Raw genomic sequence first — 21,956 nt, 5'->3', positions numbered from 1 at the left:
TTTTTTCAAAACGTTTTTGTCTACATAAATATTAGTGTTGACATAGCAAATATGTTACAGTCTAGACACAGCAGTTCCATCACATTGAAGGTGTTTTTTCAGTTATAGACATGGTTAGCCCATACATCCTTTAATTATTCTTCAGCACTTTTAAATATCATTATCACCATTTGTTGATAGATAAATGTGTATTTGTATGAAGTTGAATGATTATGGTCCTTTTGAAAAGAAGAAACAAGACACGTGATTCCCCAATTAAAGCCAGGTCATGTTTGAACTTCACACCTTGACAACTTCAGATTAGCATCAATTCCAAAGATTTGTCCCTCCCTGTTGTTTCAACCAAATCAACTCTTTTCCCCAACACAATAGAGAGAAACCGCAGCTTCCCTCACACATATATTGAAATAAACTTAACATTTGTACAAAATTACAGTTGGATAAATTTCGCCATTTCATGGTTCAATACTGAAGCTCAAGCAATTACTGTCTACATCCCAGTGTGTCCATAATAATGTACCACTCACCCCAGTAAAAAAAAAAAAAAAAGAAAAAGCCAAGTTCCTAGTTCCACCAACCAAAAATGATTCAAAGTGTATGCATAATGTGCCTTTGTGAGCAGAACTTTTAAACTCAAAGTTGCCAAACTTCACTTTGAATTTAAACTTGGGTGGTCAAGTTGGGTTTGAATGGCTGGATTTCTAGGGACACGTCACAGCTTTTGCACACGGAGTTTGGAGGAAATCAGGCAGGACTGATCCTGACATTCGCAAACCCCCCCTTGACCAGTGATGGCAAAGTGACCTTCGCAAGCTTGTTGAAACCGACTGAGAGGGCTGTTCGGATGATGGCACAGAAGGCATTGAGAAGATAAGCGAGTACAGAAACAAAACAAAAGGAAAAGCAGGATTTACATTAATAGCCACCCCTTCCCACATACCCAACATATTGCTTTTCATTAACTAAACAACAACTAAAACTGAACTTCTTAAAAATGGCGCCATTCCCCAAAGTGCACGTTCAAAGTCCACACAACATCTGCAGGCCCTCCCTGTCCCACCCACTGTTGTAGCAAAGGATACAGCATCCCTCAAATTCATGACATTTTTGACTAATAAAATAGTGACAACATGAAAAAAATATCACCCCATAACAGCAGAGAGTTAGTCTTCATAACAAGGGTCTGAGGACAGTTTGTTTTTACACTGTTAACTGGGTGACTACTAAAAGTAACAAGGGCAACAAAAAGAAAAACATTTTTATTTCAAGACGGAGAGAGAGCGGAAGGTGGGGAGAGACCATTTCCTGGGGTCCGGACAATTTCCAATCTTGCCGCGTGGCCATGGACCATTTTCAAATTTATTTTTCTGCAAATGGTACCAGTTGATGGGGGGGAGCACACTTTTGGAGTAAAAAAATCTTACATGTAAAACCAAGATTTTACACAACTCTCCGCACTTCGAAAAATCTCTTCAGGTAGTAAATCTGTCCCAATGTCATGGCAACCAAGACCAGCGCCTCGAAGAAGGACCAGAGAACCACTCGGCTGTTTGTGTTGTCATTGACTAGAAAAGAACACAAATAAAAACATGAGATCTAGGAATGCACTGACAACTTGATTCTTTCAGTTGCATGATGAAACATCAAAAAGCCAAATATAAAGAAAACAGTCAGTTTTAATTGTAATTCCGACAGACACAATATTTGTCATAAAAAAAACGAAACAATAATCACACAGTCAAAAGTACGATGACCATACCATAAGGTCAGATTACATGCAGCACACTGGCTTAAAACATAAACTTTATACCATGATAACTACTTGCTTAGCATGAACTCCCACTTGTCAACTAGCAGCAGTGGCTGAAGCAGGTAAACATCACTTATAAAAAGCATCAAATGCAAACAGTTGACCAGTAGGTGGACTCAGAGGGTGAAGGGCTCTTACTCGCTCTGTGTATCCTCTCACGGACCTCCATGTACTCCTGCTCGTGCTTGACGGCAGTCATGGACACGGCCAGCTCGTTGATCATCTCCTCCAGTTTGTTTTGATGGGCTGTGAGGGAGAAAAGCACACGGAGAACGCGGCGTGTCAGTGGGAGTGTGTGGGACTGCTCGAACGGCCGCTCTTACGCAATTCACACACATTACTAGTCCACTGCTTTGGTGTCGAGTTTCCTCTTTCATCAGACTCATTTCTCAGTCTACCGAGTGGCAGCCCGTAAGCTTTACATGCAAGCTGTACATGTGCAGCAGGCACGGAGTGTTCAAAAATATTCTGGTTTTGTTTTGCTTTTTTCCCCAGCCACTGATCTTTGGTGATCATTGATCACACCCATCCTTCAATCAAGTATCATGGTTAATTTGACAGAAAGACAGGCTTTGTGTGAAGAAGAAGCCTGGGTGAACCCAGACGAACCTGTTACTCTGCCGTTCCGCCTGGAGACCAACCCATTGAAGCCGATTTCCGAATCACCCAAAAAACGGAAGAACCAATCAAACCCGCTTATCTGGCATGTGGCAGGCTTTATAAGATGACAGACAGCATGTTCAATAAGACCAATGGCTGCACTGATTGTGTCTGTGTTTAAGATATGCACCATGTTCCAATTTGCATACTTCTGTACTTTCGATATCTAATGAGTGCACAAGAGCATTCAAACTGCATTTTAACACCAGTAATGTTATGTTTAAATGTTATGATTGTCATTTCTGTTAAGTGCACGGAGTTGGTGTTTAATTTGAGACGACCCTACCCTGTTGAAATTCACACGCTATGCGAGTAAAAACATGCAGAAAAGCGCACTTCATTATAGTGAAATGATAGAAGTTTGCGGATTGAAACAGTCTTGGAAATGCATTTTCTTTGGAATTGAGTAAATAACTGCATTTTAAACTGTTCTTTACAAGAAAGATGTTTTTTGCTCTACTTCCGAAAAGATTGGGTAAGAGTAGAATGCACCAATTCAAGTTTAATTTCATTGCTAGTTCCGCCCCTAAAAAATCAGAGGTGAATGAAGTGTCCCCAGACCCATTCTCAATCTCAATCGAGATTTGAGAAGTGGTCTGGAATTAGCCAGGCTAGTGGTGAGGCACAACTTAGTTAAAACAAACTAAACAAAAACCATAAAAAAACAACTTCAACCCATTCATGTTAGTCTGACTTCAGTGCCTAGCACACAGACAAACCCACAAGTCCTCTCAAGTCTTTAAGACATCAAGGTCTCTTGCAGATAAGCCTTTACTTAGTAAAGACATTCTGACCTGTTAGTGAAAACAGCAATAGTGTTCAATAGATCATGTTTTGTCCTGACACACTAACAACTAAACAGTAAAATAAAAAATGCTTCATTACAAAAACTATTAAATTATCACTTGAACACTATTTTGCAGGTCCTTAGCAATAAGTAATTTTAACAGCATATCATCGTTGACAATTAGTAGTGAACACACACATTTCCATTGTTCAGCTTGCCTAAAGACAGCAATTTTCAACACAGCAACAGTCTACAGTCACACAGTGAGTCCCTCGGTGATTTGCAAATCCATGCAGTTGGGTTAACATACCATCCCAGGTGTCACCACCAACTGAAGGAGGGAAGGAAGAATTAAGGGAAGAAAGAGAGGAGGAATGAACAGAGTAAGAGGGATGACAAGGAGAGGAAGCAAGAAAAAAAGGGCAGCAAGGACCATCTTTGCAAGATGATGTTCAGCACAACATTTAGCATGAATAAACAATGATAGAAAGACAGACTACCTCAACTTCCATTAGTTAGATCTGTAAGATCTGTCATTTAATCATCTGAGAGTTGATCATTTAATCATCTGAGAGCTGATCAGTTCCACTTTTCCTGATTCTAGCAGGAAACTCCTTCAATGTATAAAGAGACAGTGTGCAATCACATCACCAACTTTCTTCATCTGTGGCATGTACTACTGAAATAAACAGCCACGGCAGGGGAGTTATCAAAATGTCTTTGAATTAGGAGGCTGTGCCCAGAATTTCAAATATTTCAGCACAACCATACACACAGACAGACACACGCAGACACACAGGGAGCTGAGCTAAGCTTACCTTCCGTCTCCACGCCATCTTTGGGTGCCTCTCCGATATCAATGGTAAACATGACTATTTTGGGAGTCATGGTTGACATCTTGTTACTGAAACAGAATTTGTATGTTCCATCCATATGGGCTGCAACAGAGTACTTCCCACTGGACTCTCGGTCACCCTTATAGATCTGCTTCCCATCCGGGCCAGTGATCTATGGAAGTGGTGGGATACATTGACATCAGATAAATAAAAAATGATATGTCATATTAATAATTATATGCATCTCCACAGTCTCTGTAAACACAATATGACACCAAAATTATTGTCAAAAGTGAACAAGATTTAAAGATGATGCAATATTTCAGTATGTAACCTGACAGAGGACTTGCCTCAAGACCTTTCACCCATTCCAAAGGCAACTTCATGTGCAACGTTACCGTACAGCTGTTGTAAGTAACGTACCTTACTAAGCATACTCAATGACTATTGTCGTGATGATGCCGTTTCACTCTGATGCATGCAACCCATTTTGATTTACACTCTCACGTTAGGTTTCAGGTAGTCTAACATCAGCAACGTCAACAGCTGTTACCTAGCGCTCAGACCAAAATGCTAGGAAATACTCTCCGCTAAAATAGCCGCCTTATGTAGCTAGCTTGTTAAGTAACATCCAACTTCACAGCCTTTCTTTATTTTCACTCTAGATCGGGGCAACAGTTGTTGGGCGTTTATGTGAACAACATAAGAGGTTAATAAACCATGTTGTTGTTAGGAAAAACGACATAAGCAAGTTGGCAGGCTATGACTAGCTAGCTACGGCTAGTGTAGCAATGCGTGCTACACTAGATTAATTAATCAATGGCATTCAGTACGTATTATATCCCCTAACTGCAACATTTCCTGAACATAACATGACGTGGTTTCGCCTGAAAAGCTAATGTTACATCCTCTCTAACGACACGTTTGATAGCTTGGCCTGACATGTCGCAACATGGCTAGTTCCAACGACGTTGGTTATCCTTGTGGGGTAGCCAGCTAGCTAGTTAGCTTACCTCCACATCGATGTCCAGGAAGCCTCCCTCTGCAACCTCAAACATTAGGCCCATCTTGGTGCCCGAGTTGACCCGTTCGAAAAAGCACTCTTCGGCATGAGCGTCTATGCTGACGAAATATCCCGACGCTGTGGCTGATAAAGTTGCCAAAATAACAATGACTTCAGAAAGCGTGAACATGATGGCTCGTTCTCTTTGACTACACTTTGCAGTAAAGGGGGAAGCTAGCACACAATATTCTAGGAAGACAGTCCTCGCAAGCCACCGACTTGCGGAGGAGGAGTCACTTCATGTATATGGCTGATTGTGACTGGAGGATGAAAAGGCGCTGCGTTACTGCCACGTAAAGGCTCAAACAAGAAGCAAAGAAGGACAAACTATGCGGCACAATGGTAAGGGCTAAATCGAGTAGGATTACATGGGGTGCTTTCTGCCCGTGGAATTGTCTTAATCAGTAGCATACACATCATGTCATGTGTTGGGTGTCAGCACGCAGGCATCTTTGGCATGACAAATTTACTTTTTTAATGCAATATCTAATGTTTATGACAAGAACATTCATATTTTTGACACAAGCAAAGTTCCCATTTATTTTTCTATTTAAAGTCTGGGTTAACTTTTATCAGGGTGTAGGCCCAGCAAGACTGACACACAAAAAAACAACCAATTTAACATTACAAGGAGCTCATTGTTGCCAACTCTTTGGTGTAGCCTAATCGGAAAAGTTAGGCACACTTAGCCTACAGTACATCACAAATGTGTCAATTTCTATTTTGACATTTGTCACGTGAAAAACTCCAATAAGAAACTGTTTTCAGAACTGGCAGGTATGATTTATATCCTTCAAAAATATCCAAGTAATGTTTGCTGTCAATTAGGCTATTAACCAAATATTGTTTCCTGCTCATTATTAGTGTATTGATGTGACTACTTTGAGACCAGACATGTGTTGTATTCTGAGAACATTGCCTAGGCTACTACTTTATTGAGTTATCTATTCCCTTTGAAGATGGAGGAGGAAGTCTTTGAAAGGAAGAGGTTAAATTATTATTTGTTAAATTATTAGTTATGTTACTGTTTAGCCTTCAGGAGGTGTTGTGGGCCTAATTCAACGAAACACCCGGAAGGTGCCTGCTTATTAACCCCAGTGAAATGCTCTCAGAAACTGTTCTTTTGGTGGTGTTTTTTGCCCTCAAAAGTTTCTTTGTTAGTGATTTTGTTTTGGACGGTAAATTGGTCACTGTGTGTATAGCACTAGAAATGTAACATCTCTCCTGTGTATGTATATATATATTTTTAAAAGTGTATTAATGCTTTATTTGTAGACTGTTTCATCTGATACAAACTTTGAGGTCTCCTCCTAAAGACCTGGCATTTTGTGTTTATAGACAAGTCTCTTGGTAAATTTCCAGGACAATAAAGTTCCTCTGTTGGTAAAGATCCTGCAATGACGTACCCATGGATATTCAGGTATAATTTTTGCCAGTGCCCTTTTTGCATCATGAGTCATTCCGTGTCAAATTAGATAAGGTTGTTTCTGCAACGTCTCATATTTTGTTCAAACCTTGTCTATATCATCAATGGGTCCTAAAACCAAGGCCTGTGAAATATTTCTGTGCAAATCTTCTGTCTTCATATCTTTTTCAGACCTTGAAATTCTTTCATTTTTACAGCTTGAAAAACATGTACCATGTTTGGGCATTAATATCTTGACAAATATTTTCCCTAGCCTCCTCAAATTTTCTTGGGTGGAAGACCAACTCATAAAAAGCAAGCAACTGAAATGGTATGTGGGATAGCTAGTACCATAATAGCTGTGGAAATAGTTAAGTATATGGATATTTAATGTGTAAACCAATATTGTACCAAGTCCCATTCACACAATAAATGCATGTAGTTCCAGTTGTTTTGGGAATACCAAAATAAACATTTACAATAAACAATAGATTTTAGCGCCCGCTCAGGTGAAACACAGCATAGCATTTTGCTCCTTTCATAATGGTCTTATGTTCCCAAAACACCTGTAAAATACATTTATTCTGTGAATGGGACTTATATTGGTACTAAATGTCCATATACTTAGCTATTTCCACATAGATTTGTATGGTCCTATTACCTACCCCACATACCATTTCAGTTGCATGAAAATGACACAAAAATACAAACACGCCTTGTTTTATCCTTATTATTGTCATGGTCTTTTGTTTTGGAGACTTCACATTTTGGGAAGGATTGCATGTTTTTTCTGAAACTAGGAACTTAAACCAATGAGACTGTAGTACAATCTTTAATGATTGAATTGCACTGAGAACATGTTTGTCTTCTATTCTACAAAGTTTGGTTAGGCTATAATAATACTTTTTAAGATATGAATGTCCAAACATGGCCTCCAAGATAAGGCCTTTTAGAGAGTGTAAACAGTCACGGGCAAAAAGACTATAAAAGCAATATAATTGAACAAAAACATTTACAGGTCTTAGTTATGGAACCTAAACATTGTGTAGACAAACTTTGAAGAAAATCAGAGTCGGCGCTGCAACCATTTTCCTGGATTTTTTCTGATTTGACACGGAATGACTCTTATGTGACATGTTATCATTTTTTCTCAATTGCATTTTGTGAATAGATTCAGTGCTATATTGTGATGATTTCCCATAAGCTACATACCTGCCCTGATACCTCAGAGAGGCATGGCCATCCCAGGCCCTAGTAAAACTCTACCTTCATGTCCTATCCAATTGAAACCAAACTTCCCTCAGTTGGGTTATTGCTTTATCTATTCATGTTCAGAGCTAATCAGGGAAGATAGAACCCACAACCCCAAAGACAGACAGGACAGATGGAAAATGACTATGGCCTCTTCCAACAGTTGAGAGAATAGAAGAGAACATTATTACCCATGTTTTCAGAAATCATTCCCATTATACTGTGACAAATAAATACCATGGTGACCGCAGCCAAGCACTAGCTTGGGTGCGGATGTCAATGGGCTCCTACCAGACTGACCTGCAGAACAAATTTAAATTTGGTAACAGGTTAGTCTTACCCAGGCTATGGTGCAATATGAGCAGGAAGATTTTAGGGCTCATCCAATTTCTCCTTCTTTTTGCCTGGAGTACCAACAGTGGATTGACTAATCTTTAAATGGGACACACTTGTATGTGTCCCTGGGCAACTATCCTCTGAAATCTAAGTTGAGTTTACTTACATGGATAGGCCTGTTAGAATAGAATGTTGAAATAATAAAAAAAATATATATATATATATATATATATATATATATATATATATAATATATATTTTATATATACAATATTTCTGCGTGCTTTTATTAGGTCTATATAGTTTATATATGTGCTTTATAAAAGAATACCACAGTGTAGCCTAAGTGTGGGGATCATAACAGATCTCCAATTTGTGTTCAATAACTTAGGTCTTTTTAAATTCAGTGTGAGTCAAAGATGAAATGTTTAGCTACATGATTCCATATGACTCAATAGGCAACACAGAAGCTCACAAATACCGTACAGATAACATTTTAATTCATTGGAATACGCTACCGTCACCATTTACATTTCTGAAGGAAACAACAAACGCGTATGTATCCAAACAGTCGGTTATAATTACAACAGACAAAAACAGCGGTCACATTGCAGGTATATTATAGCGTAAAAGTGCGCCATTTAGTCCATAAGATGTGAGTGATGATTCACCTGGTTGTAAGTAGGCTACTCTTGGTGTGATTGCCCCTTCATGTCATCTTGTCTCCTTATTTTGCAACAATGAAGTAAGTGGTCCATCCGGCGAGCAGCAAAGACCCAAGCAGTACAGTGTAACAGAAAAGCACAAATTTGAGAAGTTCTTTGAAAGTTCGAAGAAAGCGGAGAGTCAAGGGCTCCGGCTCGAACACAAACTCCATTTTCAAAATGTTGCCAATTGCTGTCTTCAGGAAAAAAGAGGGATGGTGGATATTGGGGAAATATCTGCACAAGACAAAAATAATAATTTGGAGGTAGGCGGAAATGCTGCAAAAACTCGTGAAGATTTAAGGTAAGTGGTTGCGTTGGCATAATATAATGAATAATGTATAGGCCTAACCACTTTAAACTGTAGATGCACTCAGAATCGATCTCATTGCAAGCTGTTTTGAAACAATGTGTCTGCTCTCCTTCGATACACTGCACCTCTGGAACACTATACATTTCCATCAAAACTGTTGCATAGCCATATCTTTTAAACACGATCACATAGTGTAATCCAAATCCAGGTCTTTGTGAGACCTAGGCTAAGTTAAATAAAGTTCAAGTTATACAAAATCATCACTAATACTCAAAAATAACACTGGTCTATTTTGACAACTTTTTCAAAACCATCCTTTGCCCATGAACTTTGCATAGGCTACTGTCAAAATAGTTGAAAAGGTCATCTGTAACAGCTGAAATTAGATCACATAGGCCTACCTTCACACATTACATGGGTCAACTCACGCGAGTAGTCAAATCCTCTCCAATATTGTTTTGATGCCCTGTGCGCGAGCTCCCACTCACGCCCTTTCGAAAAAACGGATGGCAGCGCTGTGATGCGCGCATACGCTGCCTGTGTAGTCTACATACAGTAGGAGTGACCAGGGCCAATTACATTGATCACAAGACCCAGAAAACCCTGGGGCTTAGCTAATGGAAGCAAAACCGCGTCTGCACCTGCTCTTCTTACTTAAGGCGGAGCTTGTTGCCGCCTTTTCCGCTGGAAATCTTCACATTAGTTTGACTCCTCTCCTGTACAGACTAATCCCCATCTCCGCGGGCTACCAATTCTATTGAGACTTTTTTTTTTTTTTAAGTCAGGCGGATATGTCATGCACTTATCAGGATTACAACTGCACAACAGTTGATTTGAGAGGATCTAATATCTGTATTGGGAGGCTTATATGTCAACAGCAGAGCATAGGCCCATTCTTTTAATCCTCAATGTCAAGAGCAATATAGTATATTTTCACTGATTTATGTAGTCTATATAAATTCGAATGTATATCTTATGTATTCAAATACTTTAATATCATAAAAAATAGTTTGCAGCACTGCTTTAAGTTTTAGAGGTTAAACACTAAAAAGAGTAGGCCTAATCTAAATTTAGCACACCAAGTCTGTTAGGTTTTCTTGGAAAACGCCTGTCTTTATGTCAATTCCCCCTCCTGGATCCCTGCTGATGCCTAAAGACTTTTGCATCTGACTAGAACATCGATCTGAACGGCAAAAAGGCAGCACTCCAACCCCTATCCACAGCATGGTCAGTCTCAGCCACCGGAACAAGGAGCAAATGGCCTCTTAATTCAATCAGCGTCCTCCAGCATCTGATTATGATTGGCTAGGGCCCCGCTCCCCAGACAGCGGAGGCCCATTATCGGCCGCTCTCGAGGCCTGTTAGCCAGCTAATTGGTTCTCCACAGGGCCAGACTGCTGACGGCTAGTGGACATGGCTCCAGATTCTCTATTCTCCCTGTTCCTTCATGTGCTCTGGTCCATGTAAGACTTATTAACTTGATAGCATAACCATTATGGATGGACATAGATGGATGAGCTCCATGTCTTCCTAAGAATGTTATCTTAATTGGTATTCAACAAGCTTTTGCCAAAATCTTTGGCGAAGGCGATTTGATATGCATGCTATGAAGGCAACGTTTTACCAGGTGTTCTTTTTTTTATAGTTGTTATTAGTCAATTAACTCACAGGTGAACAATTCAGAATGGTTAAAGGCAGATGTTAAATATTCATAGTAGCCTAGCTCTCATAAACTTCTCTCTCTCACTCACATGCACACATTACATAAGCATACGTACATAAAAAAAAAAAAAAAAAAAACAAAGACAGTGTCATATTAGGTAATATAATCTCACATGAATCCACATCTCTTTTTCCAAACAGTTCCATTTACTTGCACCGACAGGCACAAAGAGTCAAGCTGGAGCAATCCATCACCGTCCTTTGCACCTTCTCATCATCTTCATTTATCTTTTTATATTTTTATTTCCTTTTTTGTCCTTTTGGTCCCCGTCAGACCTGCTGATCGGGTCGGTCCATGAGGGACTTGATCCAGCTGGTTCCGTTGATGAGCTTGGTGGTGGCGATGATGTACTCCATTCCGCTGTCCTCCATATGAGAGAGGAAACGCAGGGCGGCAATCTCGGCATAGGTCACTCCCCCCAGGAAGAACACCAGCGTGGTCGGTTCTCACCCTGCTGACCTGAGGAGCAGAGTGACCAGAACATGAGGATGGCGTTGGAGACACCAAGAGGCCTCACCAAGTCTGTGCTTGGCTCGCAACTCCTCAGAGTGCACCGGCCAACTATTCAGTATGCCATGCTGAAACACTCAAAATAATAACATAAACTTTACTGCTGATGACGCAAATAGGGTTGGGACAACATGGAATGATTGTCAGCATGTTTAATATCACTGAATTATTCAACATGCCAAAAGCCACTGCTACTTCTACTCTTAACAGTACAAACATTACATGCAGCAACACAGCAATGTATACTACTGTACATTTGTATCAAATACAAGTATAAATATATTAAAAGTGCAGCAAAATTGCATGTGTGAGACTTATGTTGTGATTTCTCAGGCATCAGTTTGGAACACAGTAAGCAAGGTAATCATACATGATTGTCAGAAGACCAGTCAAGATAAATGACTACTGAAATAGATGCTGATGCTGTGATGTCTGTGCACAAGCTCTAAACACACAACATGTTCAGACAAACAGCTATTGTTCTCACTAAGGACATCAACTTCAAATGATTTGTCTGTTAATTATCACCCTCTCTCATTGCTAAAAACACATGCTGCAACAAGCCCACGGACAGACTTAATTAACACAAGACCATCCAATATGTTTAAAATAAAGCATAATTCAAATGAGTTTAATGTCCACGTCTGAAATGTCAGGTTACTGAATCTATACTACTGCATACAGTGACCACATTTAAGGCAACCATCCAAGGATGCTTTAATAGATACATTTATGATACCACAAACTAGGGCTGCACAATTATCTAATCGCAAAGGCTAAACTGTTTAATTTTGGAATCTTAAACTGAATCTTGACACTGACATTCAAAAATCATATCGCAAATAGCAGAAAAATCTGTCAGAAAAATCACAATGAGATATTTTCCCCAAATCGTGCAGCCGTTTCCCAAACCACTGACACACAATATAAATTGGGACAGAAGTATGAAGGTATATTGGGTGCAAAAGTGGCGAGCACATTTAACTGCAGATTTTGCATGTGCACACTAAGTCATAAATGTGTAACAGTAAAGTTGAAGTTGTACATATTTTTTTTTATTAACACAAAATAGGGGCTACGGGTTCACAAATCCTTTTTACAGGTACACAAATCCTATCCTGTGAGTCACAACTTTCAAGAGTCATGTACTCGACACTTTTGCTCCAATCGTTGCAGCGCAGTTGGTGCGAAACACATTTGCACATCCGTGTTTCATAATCTGAGAACATGCACAACATTCGTGCATTTGTAAACCCAAATGTGAACTAATGCATCCGAAGTTGTGCATCTGTGAAATAATTTCTCATTAATAAAATTCTGGAGAGATTGGAGCAAGTGTCCATGACTCTTGAAAGTTGTGACTCACAGGATTTGTGTTAACCTGACCCTAGCCAGATGAATGTCGTTCCGCTTAGCTCCGCCTAGCTTCACTCACATCCATCTGGGACCTCTTCCATTGAGAGTGATTTCTCCAACCAACTTTATGGTTTAGCCAATCAGGGCGAGGGCGGGAGTTTCATAGATGTGACATAGCGTAGAAGCGACTGTGAGTCTGTTATTAGCCACGGGTTGGTTTCGATGTGAGTGGTTGAAGTAGCACGTCAATAGATGACGGACAAGTGGCTTATTCAATCATATGCAAGCATTTTTTTGATTAGGCCCCAGCCCAGAAGCAACACTTCAATGGATCGGTTCCAGATGGATGAGTGGAGCTAGGCGGAGCGAAATTCATCTGGCTATTGCCAGGTTAGATTTGTACCTGTAAAAAGGATTTGTGAACCTGTAGCCCCTATTTTGTGTTAACAACTTCAACTTTACTGTTACACATTTATGACTTTAGTGTGCACATGCAAAATCTGCAGTTAAATGTGCTCGCCACTTTTGCACCCAATATACCTTCATACAGAAGACACACACACACACACACACACACACACAGACACACACACACACGCTCTGTGTAAATCAGTGTTGCCCCAAACAAAACAGAGACAACACAGCAAACAAAACCTGTGCTTATCGGCTGCTAGCATATGGCCACTGGAGGCTCACATCTGGACAGGAATAATACGAGGTCATCCGTCTACTCTAGCAACAGATGACCACCCTGTAACAGGACCTTATCTGCTCCTCCCTCACTGTGTACACATTCTCCTCGTCTGTTTGTCCTTTGCTTTTTGTCACTCATTCTCTGCCAACTTCCACTCCCATTTGCCTATTCTGAACACTTTTCAAACCCGTGAGATTATTTTACTATTACACCACTGCTGTAATACTAATATCTTTATATAGTTTAATATTTATTATATAGTAGTTTGCAATGTGTTTTAATATATTTGTTTATACAATGTTTTGCACGTCTCATGTCTTATGTGCATTGTTATCATCTATGTGAATTGTTTCTGCTGCAACACTACATTTTCCCCTTTCTGGATGACTAAATGTGTGTGTGTAAATTCGATTTCGCCACACAGACATGTTTCATGAGACTCACGTTTTTTGTGCAGGCCCGGGGGCAGCTGCTGTCTCTCCTCGAAGTGCGGCCCCGGGAGCATTTTCAGCACCTCCTCGATGCTCCTCCAGCCTGGCCGCCAAGACCTGCGTCAGGCGGACGCTCAGGGGAGCGTAGCCGCTGTACACGTACGAGATGTCGTTGGGATTCTGGGGGAAGGGACAGACACACAGTCAAGTCCAGAACAAAACAAGACAGCGCACAGGACAGATTACTAAACCAATAGTTTTTAGGTTAAAAATAGTTTTTAACTATTCATGGCAATCTGCACTGTCTTGTGTATGCACCTGTTCATTGGCATCCTCCATCCAGAGTTTGAGGGTCTTGCGGATGGTGGGGTAGTTGTTCCTGGTGTTGGTCTGTGGTTTCAGCAGGCCAACCTTCTCCAAGTTGTTTAGTGTCAAGAGGTGCTCATAGCCATAACTCTGCAAAAATATTTTTAATGGGTTAACACACCAGAAGAAATGTTACACAACAGCATTCACGTGTCAGAACTGTAGTTTTTTTGGTTAATTGTGAGGAGAATAGAATTGAATGGCTCCAGTTAGGTCCATTCTAAGTGTGTTAATGTGAATCTTTGATGAAATGGTCACCATATTGACTCTACCTGCAGGATTTCCCTCTTGTAGAAGTCCAGCACCTTCTGCTTGAGGCCATTGTTGCAGACTGACTGCATGCAGACCAGCCTCAGGATCTTGAGGAGAGGGTCCTTCTGGGCAATGCAGTCCTCAATGTATGTATTGACCTGAGTCAGCACCAGCAGCACAAAATCAAACTAGTTTATTACAGTCCAATGCAGCACATTAACATGCATTGTAAACCAGATGACACACACACATACACACACGAGATATGCCACCTTATCAGTGTCTACGCCAGTCATGAACTCCTGCTCCACTGTTAAATTGTCAAAAAATGCTTCAGATGCTGTGGATGAGAGAAAAAGCATGCGATTTTGAGGTTATGAATGGAGGAATCAAACAAACATTTCTAAGTGTTTACGTATAGCTGAAGTATGGAAAGAATACTGAAAAGAAGCCAAGCAGTTCTTCAACTCACTGGTGATATCCTTGATGAGCTCAGCGATGGACGTGTGATTGGCCAGTGAGGTGCGGTCTGCCTGCATGTGGGGCAGCATGGACACAAACTGCTTGATCTCGCCCACAGTCTTAGCACTGTGCCGTCCCTGATGGAGGAGGAAGGGGAGAATGACACCATAGAGGTCAGAGGTCAGGTGAAACATTTCATTCAATGCAAGACATTTGTACTTTAAATAGAATTTTAGGAGCCATGATTACTCAGACTCGAATGACGTGGTAAATGAGAGAACTAATTTTAACTTGTCATTATAAATATCTAACTATGTGGGTCACATTACACTGAAAAGCTTCCCTGCTATTTTTCAGGAAAGCTTCATGCAATTGTTTGTATGTGACACAATCAAAATATGAAACTCAATAGTATATGGGTCAAGTTACCCTGAATGATTTCTGCCCTTTTTTAAAGGAACCACACAACAACACTGTTGATACTGTAGCTACCTCCTGATGCATTTCACTGATCTACTGCTCTACTACTGGAACAGAACTCATCTGCACATGCCTGTTACTTCATTGACGTTCACACAGTTTTTAATGAATAATTGCGGTAATTAGCGCTGAGGGCAAACGTCTACAGAACTCCTGGATAATTATCACCAGGGAGAACCCATCCAGCTGGTTTGGAGGGGGAAAAATGGATTCAAATCAAGGCTTGTTACGTTGTTGAGGCTTGCTGTTACCATGGCAATAGATGAGTGCCATTAACATTAATTAACAATGAACAGGAAAAGGTTGTAGGACAAGTGAAAGTCAGATTCACACACACACGATGTGAAAATGGCAATCAATGAAGAGAACATTTCCAAACCATTAACATATCCGGTTAAAGCGATAACATAAAATGGCGACTCATTGTTGTTCAAGAGATAACATGATAACATTAACATGATTAGAGTATGTGTCAAAAGCTCTCAGAGGCCTTATGAAAGTCTAACACACTTTAGAAACTACTAACACTAAACTATATGACACTGTTACTGCCTGGTTCATTCAGATATACAAAACCAGACATACAAATCCAGCAGCAGAAGGCAAAGTCAAGATGTTTCATCGGTGACATTTCATAAAGCAGATACAACATAACTTCACAGAGGAAACCTGGCATCTTCTTATCTTTACTTATTAGGCTGATGTTTGCAAACCCAGGTCCTTATCCACTGAACTACCATCACCACATGGCATGTGGCCTTGTGTAATGGTTATGGTAGTTATGGTTACGCTTTTGTCCAAAGCGTCGTAATATACAAATATAAAACAATACAAATACAAAACAATATAATACTTAAAATTTAACAGGGAACAAATTAAGATGTTGGTCAGACTATAATAAGGAGAATAATAAACAACCATGTCAATTCAATCAATAGCCTAATGAAATAAACAATGAAAAAAGGGAAAATAGCAATAATAAACAATAATGTACATTCAATCAATAATATAATAACAATAGCATGGTAAGACTACATTATGGAGAATATCAATAATAAACAACAATGTCAAATGAATCAATTAAACAGCCTAATGAAAATAAAACAATACTATACAAACCATAACACATAAGAAGTGCTTAAAGAACTAAGTGCATGTTGAACAGATATATCTTTAGACCCCTCTTAAAGGAGAATTCCGGTGTGATATTGCTATCAGATTCCAAAAATAATTCAGTGGAAATGCATGGATTCCAGTTTCTTCCAGTAGCAGCAACTGGAATCCATGCATTTCCACAGAATTATTTTTGGAATCTGATCCCTTATCATACCTGTTCATTCTTACTCGTCGCCGAATTTATCGTGACTAAATTCAAGATGTCTGCAAACGCTAAACTTCGCGGAAGGTACTGTCTGTATAAATCGCCTTGTAAGTAAACTACCAGTGCTTTTTCAAAGTTCTCAATGTCTCGCTTTTAAATGTCAGGGCCCTCGAAGTCTACCAATGAAGTGTGGAGATACATTGAGCCTCGTAAATGGTGTAAAACAGTGATTTATTTGCATGGCTAGCCCGATGCCGAAGCACCACCATTGAAAAAGCTGTTGGTAGCATCGGCTAACTAGCGGCAGATTTTGGAGTGCAGGGGACAAGCCGTGATGGGCTATGAGACGTATGTTCACACTCTGTATCATGTTTCAACACACTTTAGGTCAATATCACACCGGAATTCTCCTTTAAAAGACCCAAAACTATCACAGGAATGGAGAACACTGGGCAACTCATTCCACCAACATAGAACCACTGTGGGAAAAAAGTCTTGAATTTGACCTAATGTTTATGACTGGTCGACACAATAGACACCGCAGTGAGCAGTTGGGGATGTACGTCCTGATCATTGAATTAAAATAACAAGGAGCAGATCCAGTCAGTGTCCTATAGGCCAAAGTGAGACATTTCAATTTAATTCTGGCTACTATAGGGAGCCAATGGAGAGTAACTAGGAGAGGAGTTACATGTGTCCTCTTTGGCTGATTGAATTAATGTTTAATGCCCCACTACAGAGGTCAGGCACAGGGCAGGGGCTCTCACCTCGAATGCAGCCGAGATGATTTTGGCCTTCTTGCTCAGCGCTGCCCCCACGGCGTTGAAGTTCTTGTCCCGGATCTCGGCGTAGAGCTCCTCGGCCGAGTTGAGCGGCATCTTCTTGGGCTCGGTGGGCAGGTCCTTGGCCCCCTCACCCTGCTTCTTTTGGGCAAACTTTTCCGGGGGAAGCTTCACATAGCCTGAGCCCAGCAGGGATGGAGGAAGGAAAATATAACCAAATCAAGAAAAATGTCAAGACCCAGCTGTCTATATATGCAAGGGTCTATGACTTCTAACAATGCCTATACACTATTCCAGTCAAAGCTATTTTAGGCTATTCCAGTAAAGCAACACATAAAATACAAATTTAACCACACACTGGTTGATAGCAGCTTTGTAATTTCAGTACAGTAGCATGTCACATACAGATTTAACCACATAACCACCAATAGTGTCTACTGGTTGAATGTTAGCTTTGTAATTTTATTAATAAAGTGAAAACTCTGGAGAACTTCTGCAGTAAGAGATTTCAAATGTCTGTACATTTTATATTACACAGAGAATATAGAGAGAGATTAATTCTCCGAAAAGTAAACTGAGTGGGATATCCATGAGGTCAACTGGCCACGGTAGTTCTGTGTGTACCATTGGTGATGCCGTAGATCTCATCGATGAGGCCCTCGTAGGTGAGCTGGGTGGCAAGCGGCGTGAGCAAGTCCACGTTGCGGTCCAGCAGAAGCAGAGTGTCGAACACGGGCAGGATCTGAGTCTGGCTGCCCGCAAACTCCCGCTTCATCCGCAGCATCATGTTGGCCACGTGCTGCCGGGGAACATGAGGACAGGAGGGAGCCTCAGCACATTTGTGGTCACTCACCATGGGCCTGTTGCCTGCACATGGATTAAACCTAGTTCTAGACTAAAAGCATTTTTTTTCATTGGAAATCTTCATTGAATTTCTCTTAGTCCAAGACTAGGCTCAATCCAGGTACAGGAAACCAATTCTCCAAACGGGAAACCAAAACGTAGCAGTTAAAAAGTTAAAACAGGTGGCCAATTCTTGAATTCTGAAATCTTGAATTGCATGAGGGAACTACTTTGAGACATTCACCTGACACAGTTGTAAACATCAGTGCTTTGTCCACTTACCCGGGCACATTCTCCTTTGCCAAAGATCTGAGGGATGGTCCCATAGAGGGCCTGCAGGGTCATAAGGCCTTTGGCTGTGTGGTACAAGCTGGTCTGGTCATTCTCCAAGTAACATTCCTGGAGAAAAAGAGGTTTTGATGTAACATCATAACCAGATTAAAAGAAAAGAAAAAATACATCACAATGAGCAAAAAACAAAGATACAGAATCTTTAAATGCATTAGATATGGTGAATGACTTGAAGTGGCATTCATCACTGACTGAAATGCCATTATGGGCTAGCACTGTTTGTCCCCTACATTACTAACCCTAAAAGCACTCTCGGACTCCATGGAGAGGAGGTCGCTGTCGTATGGGATGAGATCCAGGATGTACTCGTCAATGTTGGTGAAAGCTCCCAGGACCCCTTGCTCTTTCAGCCGCTGTTCACAGAGCATGCTCCGACGCGGCACAAACAGAATGTTGAACTCACGAGGAGGCTGCATTTTGTCCTCACTACAATAAACAAAAGAACTTCAGAATTGGTCGAGGTAACAGTAAAGCCTACAACACATTCCAAGTAGTAGAATGAGGAGAGAGAGAAAGGCAAATATAGGTAACCTTAAGACATTCTCTGCAATAATGTCCATTAATTCCAGTCTTGGCCGCACAAAAAAGATAATGTTTTTGACATCAGCTGGCGGGAGCCTCCCACTCTTAAGGGTGAACATCTTCTCCACCTCATGTTCCTGTTGAGAGAGTTGGTTATGTGTGTGTTTGTTCCATAGTCTACAGAAATGCTCTCCTCTTATAATGCTGTGAATATGTAACATATAAAAACTTCATCATACCTTCAGTAGGGAATACTGGGCAATCAATCCAAAAGGCCCCGTCAAGTACTCGTCCCATACAATAGCCTAAAAACAAGAAGGAAAATCTGTTTTGCATACCATATTAAAGGTAGACCCTTTCAAGAGAGTTCCATTATCAGCATCATAGTTGGCCCCACAAAACTTCCTTTTTAACATTCCATATGTTATCTTAATGCAGAGGAAGTAGATTGGGGCCCAAATAGAACGTTCAAGCATTGTTTTTGTTTACCTTGTTGAAAGGGTCCATAACAGAGCCTAGTCTTTTGCTTCCATGACTTGGCATAATTAGCCTATTAGCCAACATTAGGAGCATGTATTTGGACAATAAAAAGAAATTCATTGAGGAAATAGAAACAATAATTGGTGACGTGATGGCATTATTGACAATCTATTCATTTAATCTAACAAATTGGCTGAGAAGTGAAAGTTAACTGATCACTTCCCCAAACATCGGATCTGAAAGTCAACTGATCACTTCCACAAACATATCAGACAATTCAAAAAACGAGAATTCACCATTCGTCATGTTGTCTAGATAAGATTATTGTGGGACTTCATCGTTCATAACAGGTTTAGAATGTTATTTGTGTGGCCAACCAACCAGCTAGTGCTACATGCTAGCGATAAAAAAAGAATGTTCCAAGCTCTAACGAGTCATTCAGATACTAAAGTTACAGCTCAGTGTCATACCTTGCTTCCCGCACATTTGTCCAAAAATTCTCGAAGTTCTTTACGCGCTGCTTCTCTTAAAATGTTTAGATTTACTCGTCCACAGGACAAGTGCGCCGCCATGTTTACAGTCTCAGCAACATCCTAGTCACATGACCTAAATGACAGTCATGTGCTTTGGAGCCGCCACCCACATGCACTTCTAGCAGAGAATGTCTAATAAGGCTTCTAGTCTCGCAAAGACGCGTAAAGTTGGAGACGTCGAATATAAAATGGGATATTTTTTTATTTATTTACACAGTCCAATTTATACATCATTCAGATAATCATTAGGCCTACCGTGTGCACGTACGGTGCGATTTCGTTAAAAAAAGGTAGTTCAGCGAATCACACAACTTAGGTGAAAAATAATGTCTCAACTCTTACCAGTGGTGTGGCCAAACATTCGATATTGTTGGACAGGCGATGGTGCAACGAAAAACCATCAAATTACCACTAGATGGTAGTGTTGTATTAGGCTAGGCTACTCTAATTATGTTATTTTATTTCTAAGCTAGCCTACACCTGCCACCTGAAACAACTTCGCAATGGTATGAACCCTTGTTAATATTACTATAAAAGCACTATTATTATTATTTTTAATGTTTGCAATGATTTCAGAAATAGGAACAGCTGAAACCACCTTTTTGCAACGTATGCAACCAAACGCAAATAATGAAAACGGTTCACTATTGTAGGAGTATGGACAATCGAGCTATGCGCTCATATTTTTGCAAAATAACATTGACTTACGCAACAGGTTTTCACCAAAATGTGCTTTCAACGCGTAGCTACAATGACGCACGCGTCGTTGATAGCATATAGTCGAGAAGGGTTCTGTTTCTGTGCACATACAGCCATGGACAACCAAAACATTTGCATTGTGTACTTTACATTTCAAAGTACACAGTTAGCCTATCACAATAGGGTAATTTGATTTTATCATTCACAATACCCATAATATAATCGTTATCAGGCACAAAGACTGACGTCCCAGATAGCAATTTCCTTTGGGCCTTTAGATCCGGCTGTAGCGGACATACGGTATCTGACTGTGGGCCGGATCTGCTCCTGATAGAGGTTTCAGCTCTGCTAGCAATGCTGCTTTATCACCGGTTCACAGATTTGTCCCAGGTTCGATTTCCGCAACTCAACTGGAAGTCAGGAGATGCGTTTAAAATACAAAACGCTGATTCGGCCCAAATCTGGATTACGGATATGAGCCGAAGGACCATTTTTTCCACAGCAGACCAGGTGGTTGTAATGACATTAATTAAGGTGCTGGTTTGCTAAATTGACGGTTTGCTAAATTGTCAGATTTTTCAGGATAATTAATTACCAATCACATTTCACATGTCAAAATAAAGCCGGCTGATATCTGATAAACGGGTCCGTACCACACACAATAAGCGGACCCGTATTGCATATGATAAGCAGACCTTGAACACGTCAGTAACACAGACTATCATACGGAACTGGGCCAGTTTAGCCCTTATTGGCACCAGATCCGTCAAACGGACCCAGACCAATTTTGGACCGATGTGCGTTTGGACGCCGGATCAGGTCCACTATGCAGATCCGTGCCGGACGTTGTGGTAGGTGTGGCCCAGTTCCGTCCCAGTGTATGTTTGCTATCTGGGTTCGTTCTGCATCGCCAAATTGATACAAAAGTTAGTTAGGCTAGTTTAGCCAATAAATGGAATGGGCAATGATAGCCTATTCATTAGGCT

At 40.6% G+C, this 21,956-nt stretch overlaps 2 protein-coding genes across 3 annotated transcripts; both read right to left on the bottom strand.

The window, feature by feature from the left end:
* Nucleotides 1-247: 247 nt before the first annotated feature.
* Nucleotides 248-5,427, bottom strand: LOC125289806 (transmembrane emp24 domain-containing protein 2). 2 transcript variants are annotated; one of them, XM_048236815.1, is made up of 5 exons: nucleotides 5,107-5,427; nucleotides 4,076-4,265; nucleotides 3,568-3,588; nucleotides 1,949-2,056; nucleotides 248-1,565 (listed from the first exon to the last, which is right to left on the bottom strand). In XM_048236815.1, the coding sequence occupies exons 1-5, from the start codon at nucleotides 5,284-5,286 to the stop codon at nucleotides 1,441-1,443; spliced, it is 624 nt and encodes a 207-aa protein (XP_048092772.1). In that variant the 5' UTR covers nucleotides 5,287-5,427; the 3' UTR covers nucleotides 248-1,440. The 2 variants fall into 2 exon arrangements, with proteins under 2 accessions (XP_048092772.1, XP_048092773.1); XM_048236816.1 differs by lacking the exon at nucleotides 3,568-3,588 and having other exon boundaries at nucleotides 5,107-5,422.
* A 5,368-nt stretch (nucleotides 5,428-10,795) lies between these two features.
* Nucleotides 10,796-20,369, bottom strand: vps33a (VPS33A core subunit of CORVET and HOPS complexes). The gene is given in 15 exon segments (XM_048236725.1): nucleotides 10,796-11,330; nucleotides 11,333-11,347; nucleotides 13,893-13,990; nucleotides 13,992-14,059; nucleotides 14,198-14,335; nucleotides 14,518-14,655; nucleotides 14,770-14,837; nucleotides 14,970-15,096; nucleotides 17,528-17,721; nucleotides 18,167-18,341; nucleotides 18,668-18,784; nucleotides 18,976-19,162; nucleotides 19,268-19,395; nucleotides 19,498-19,563; nucleotides 20,209-20,369. Coding segments are annotated over 15 exon segments (1,794 nt in total). The 5' UTR covers nucleotides 20,311-20,369; the 3' UTR covers nucleotides 10,796-11,157.
* Nucleotides 20,370-21,956: the final 1,587 nt, after the last annotated feature.

The sequence above is a fragment of the Alosa alosa genome, chromosome 24, assembly GCF_017589495.1.
Source record: "Alosa alosa isolate M-15738 ecotype Scorff River chromosome 24, AALO_Geno_1.1, whole genome shotgun sequence".
Taxonomy (NCBI): Eukaryota; Metazoa; Chordata; class Actinopteri; order Clupeiformes; family Clupeidae; genus Alosa; species Alosa alosa.
The sequence above is the reverse complement of the archived record's forward strand: the minus strand, read 5'-3'. Positions and strand labels throughout refer to the sequence as shown.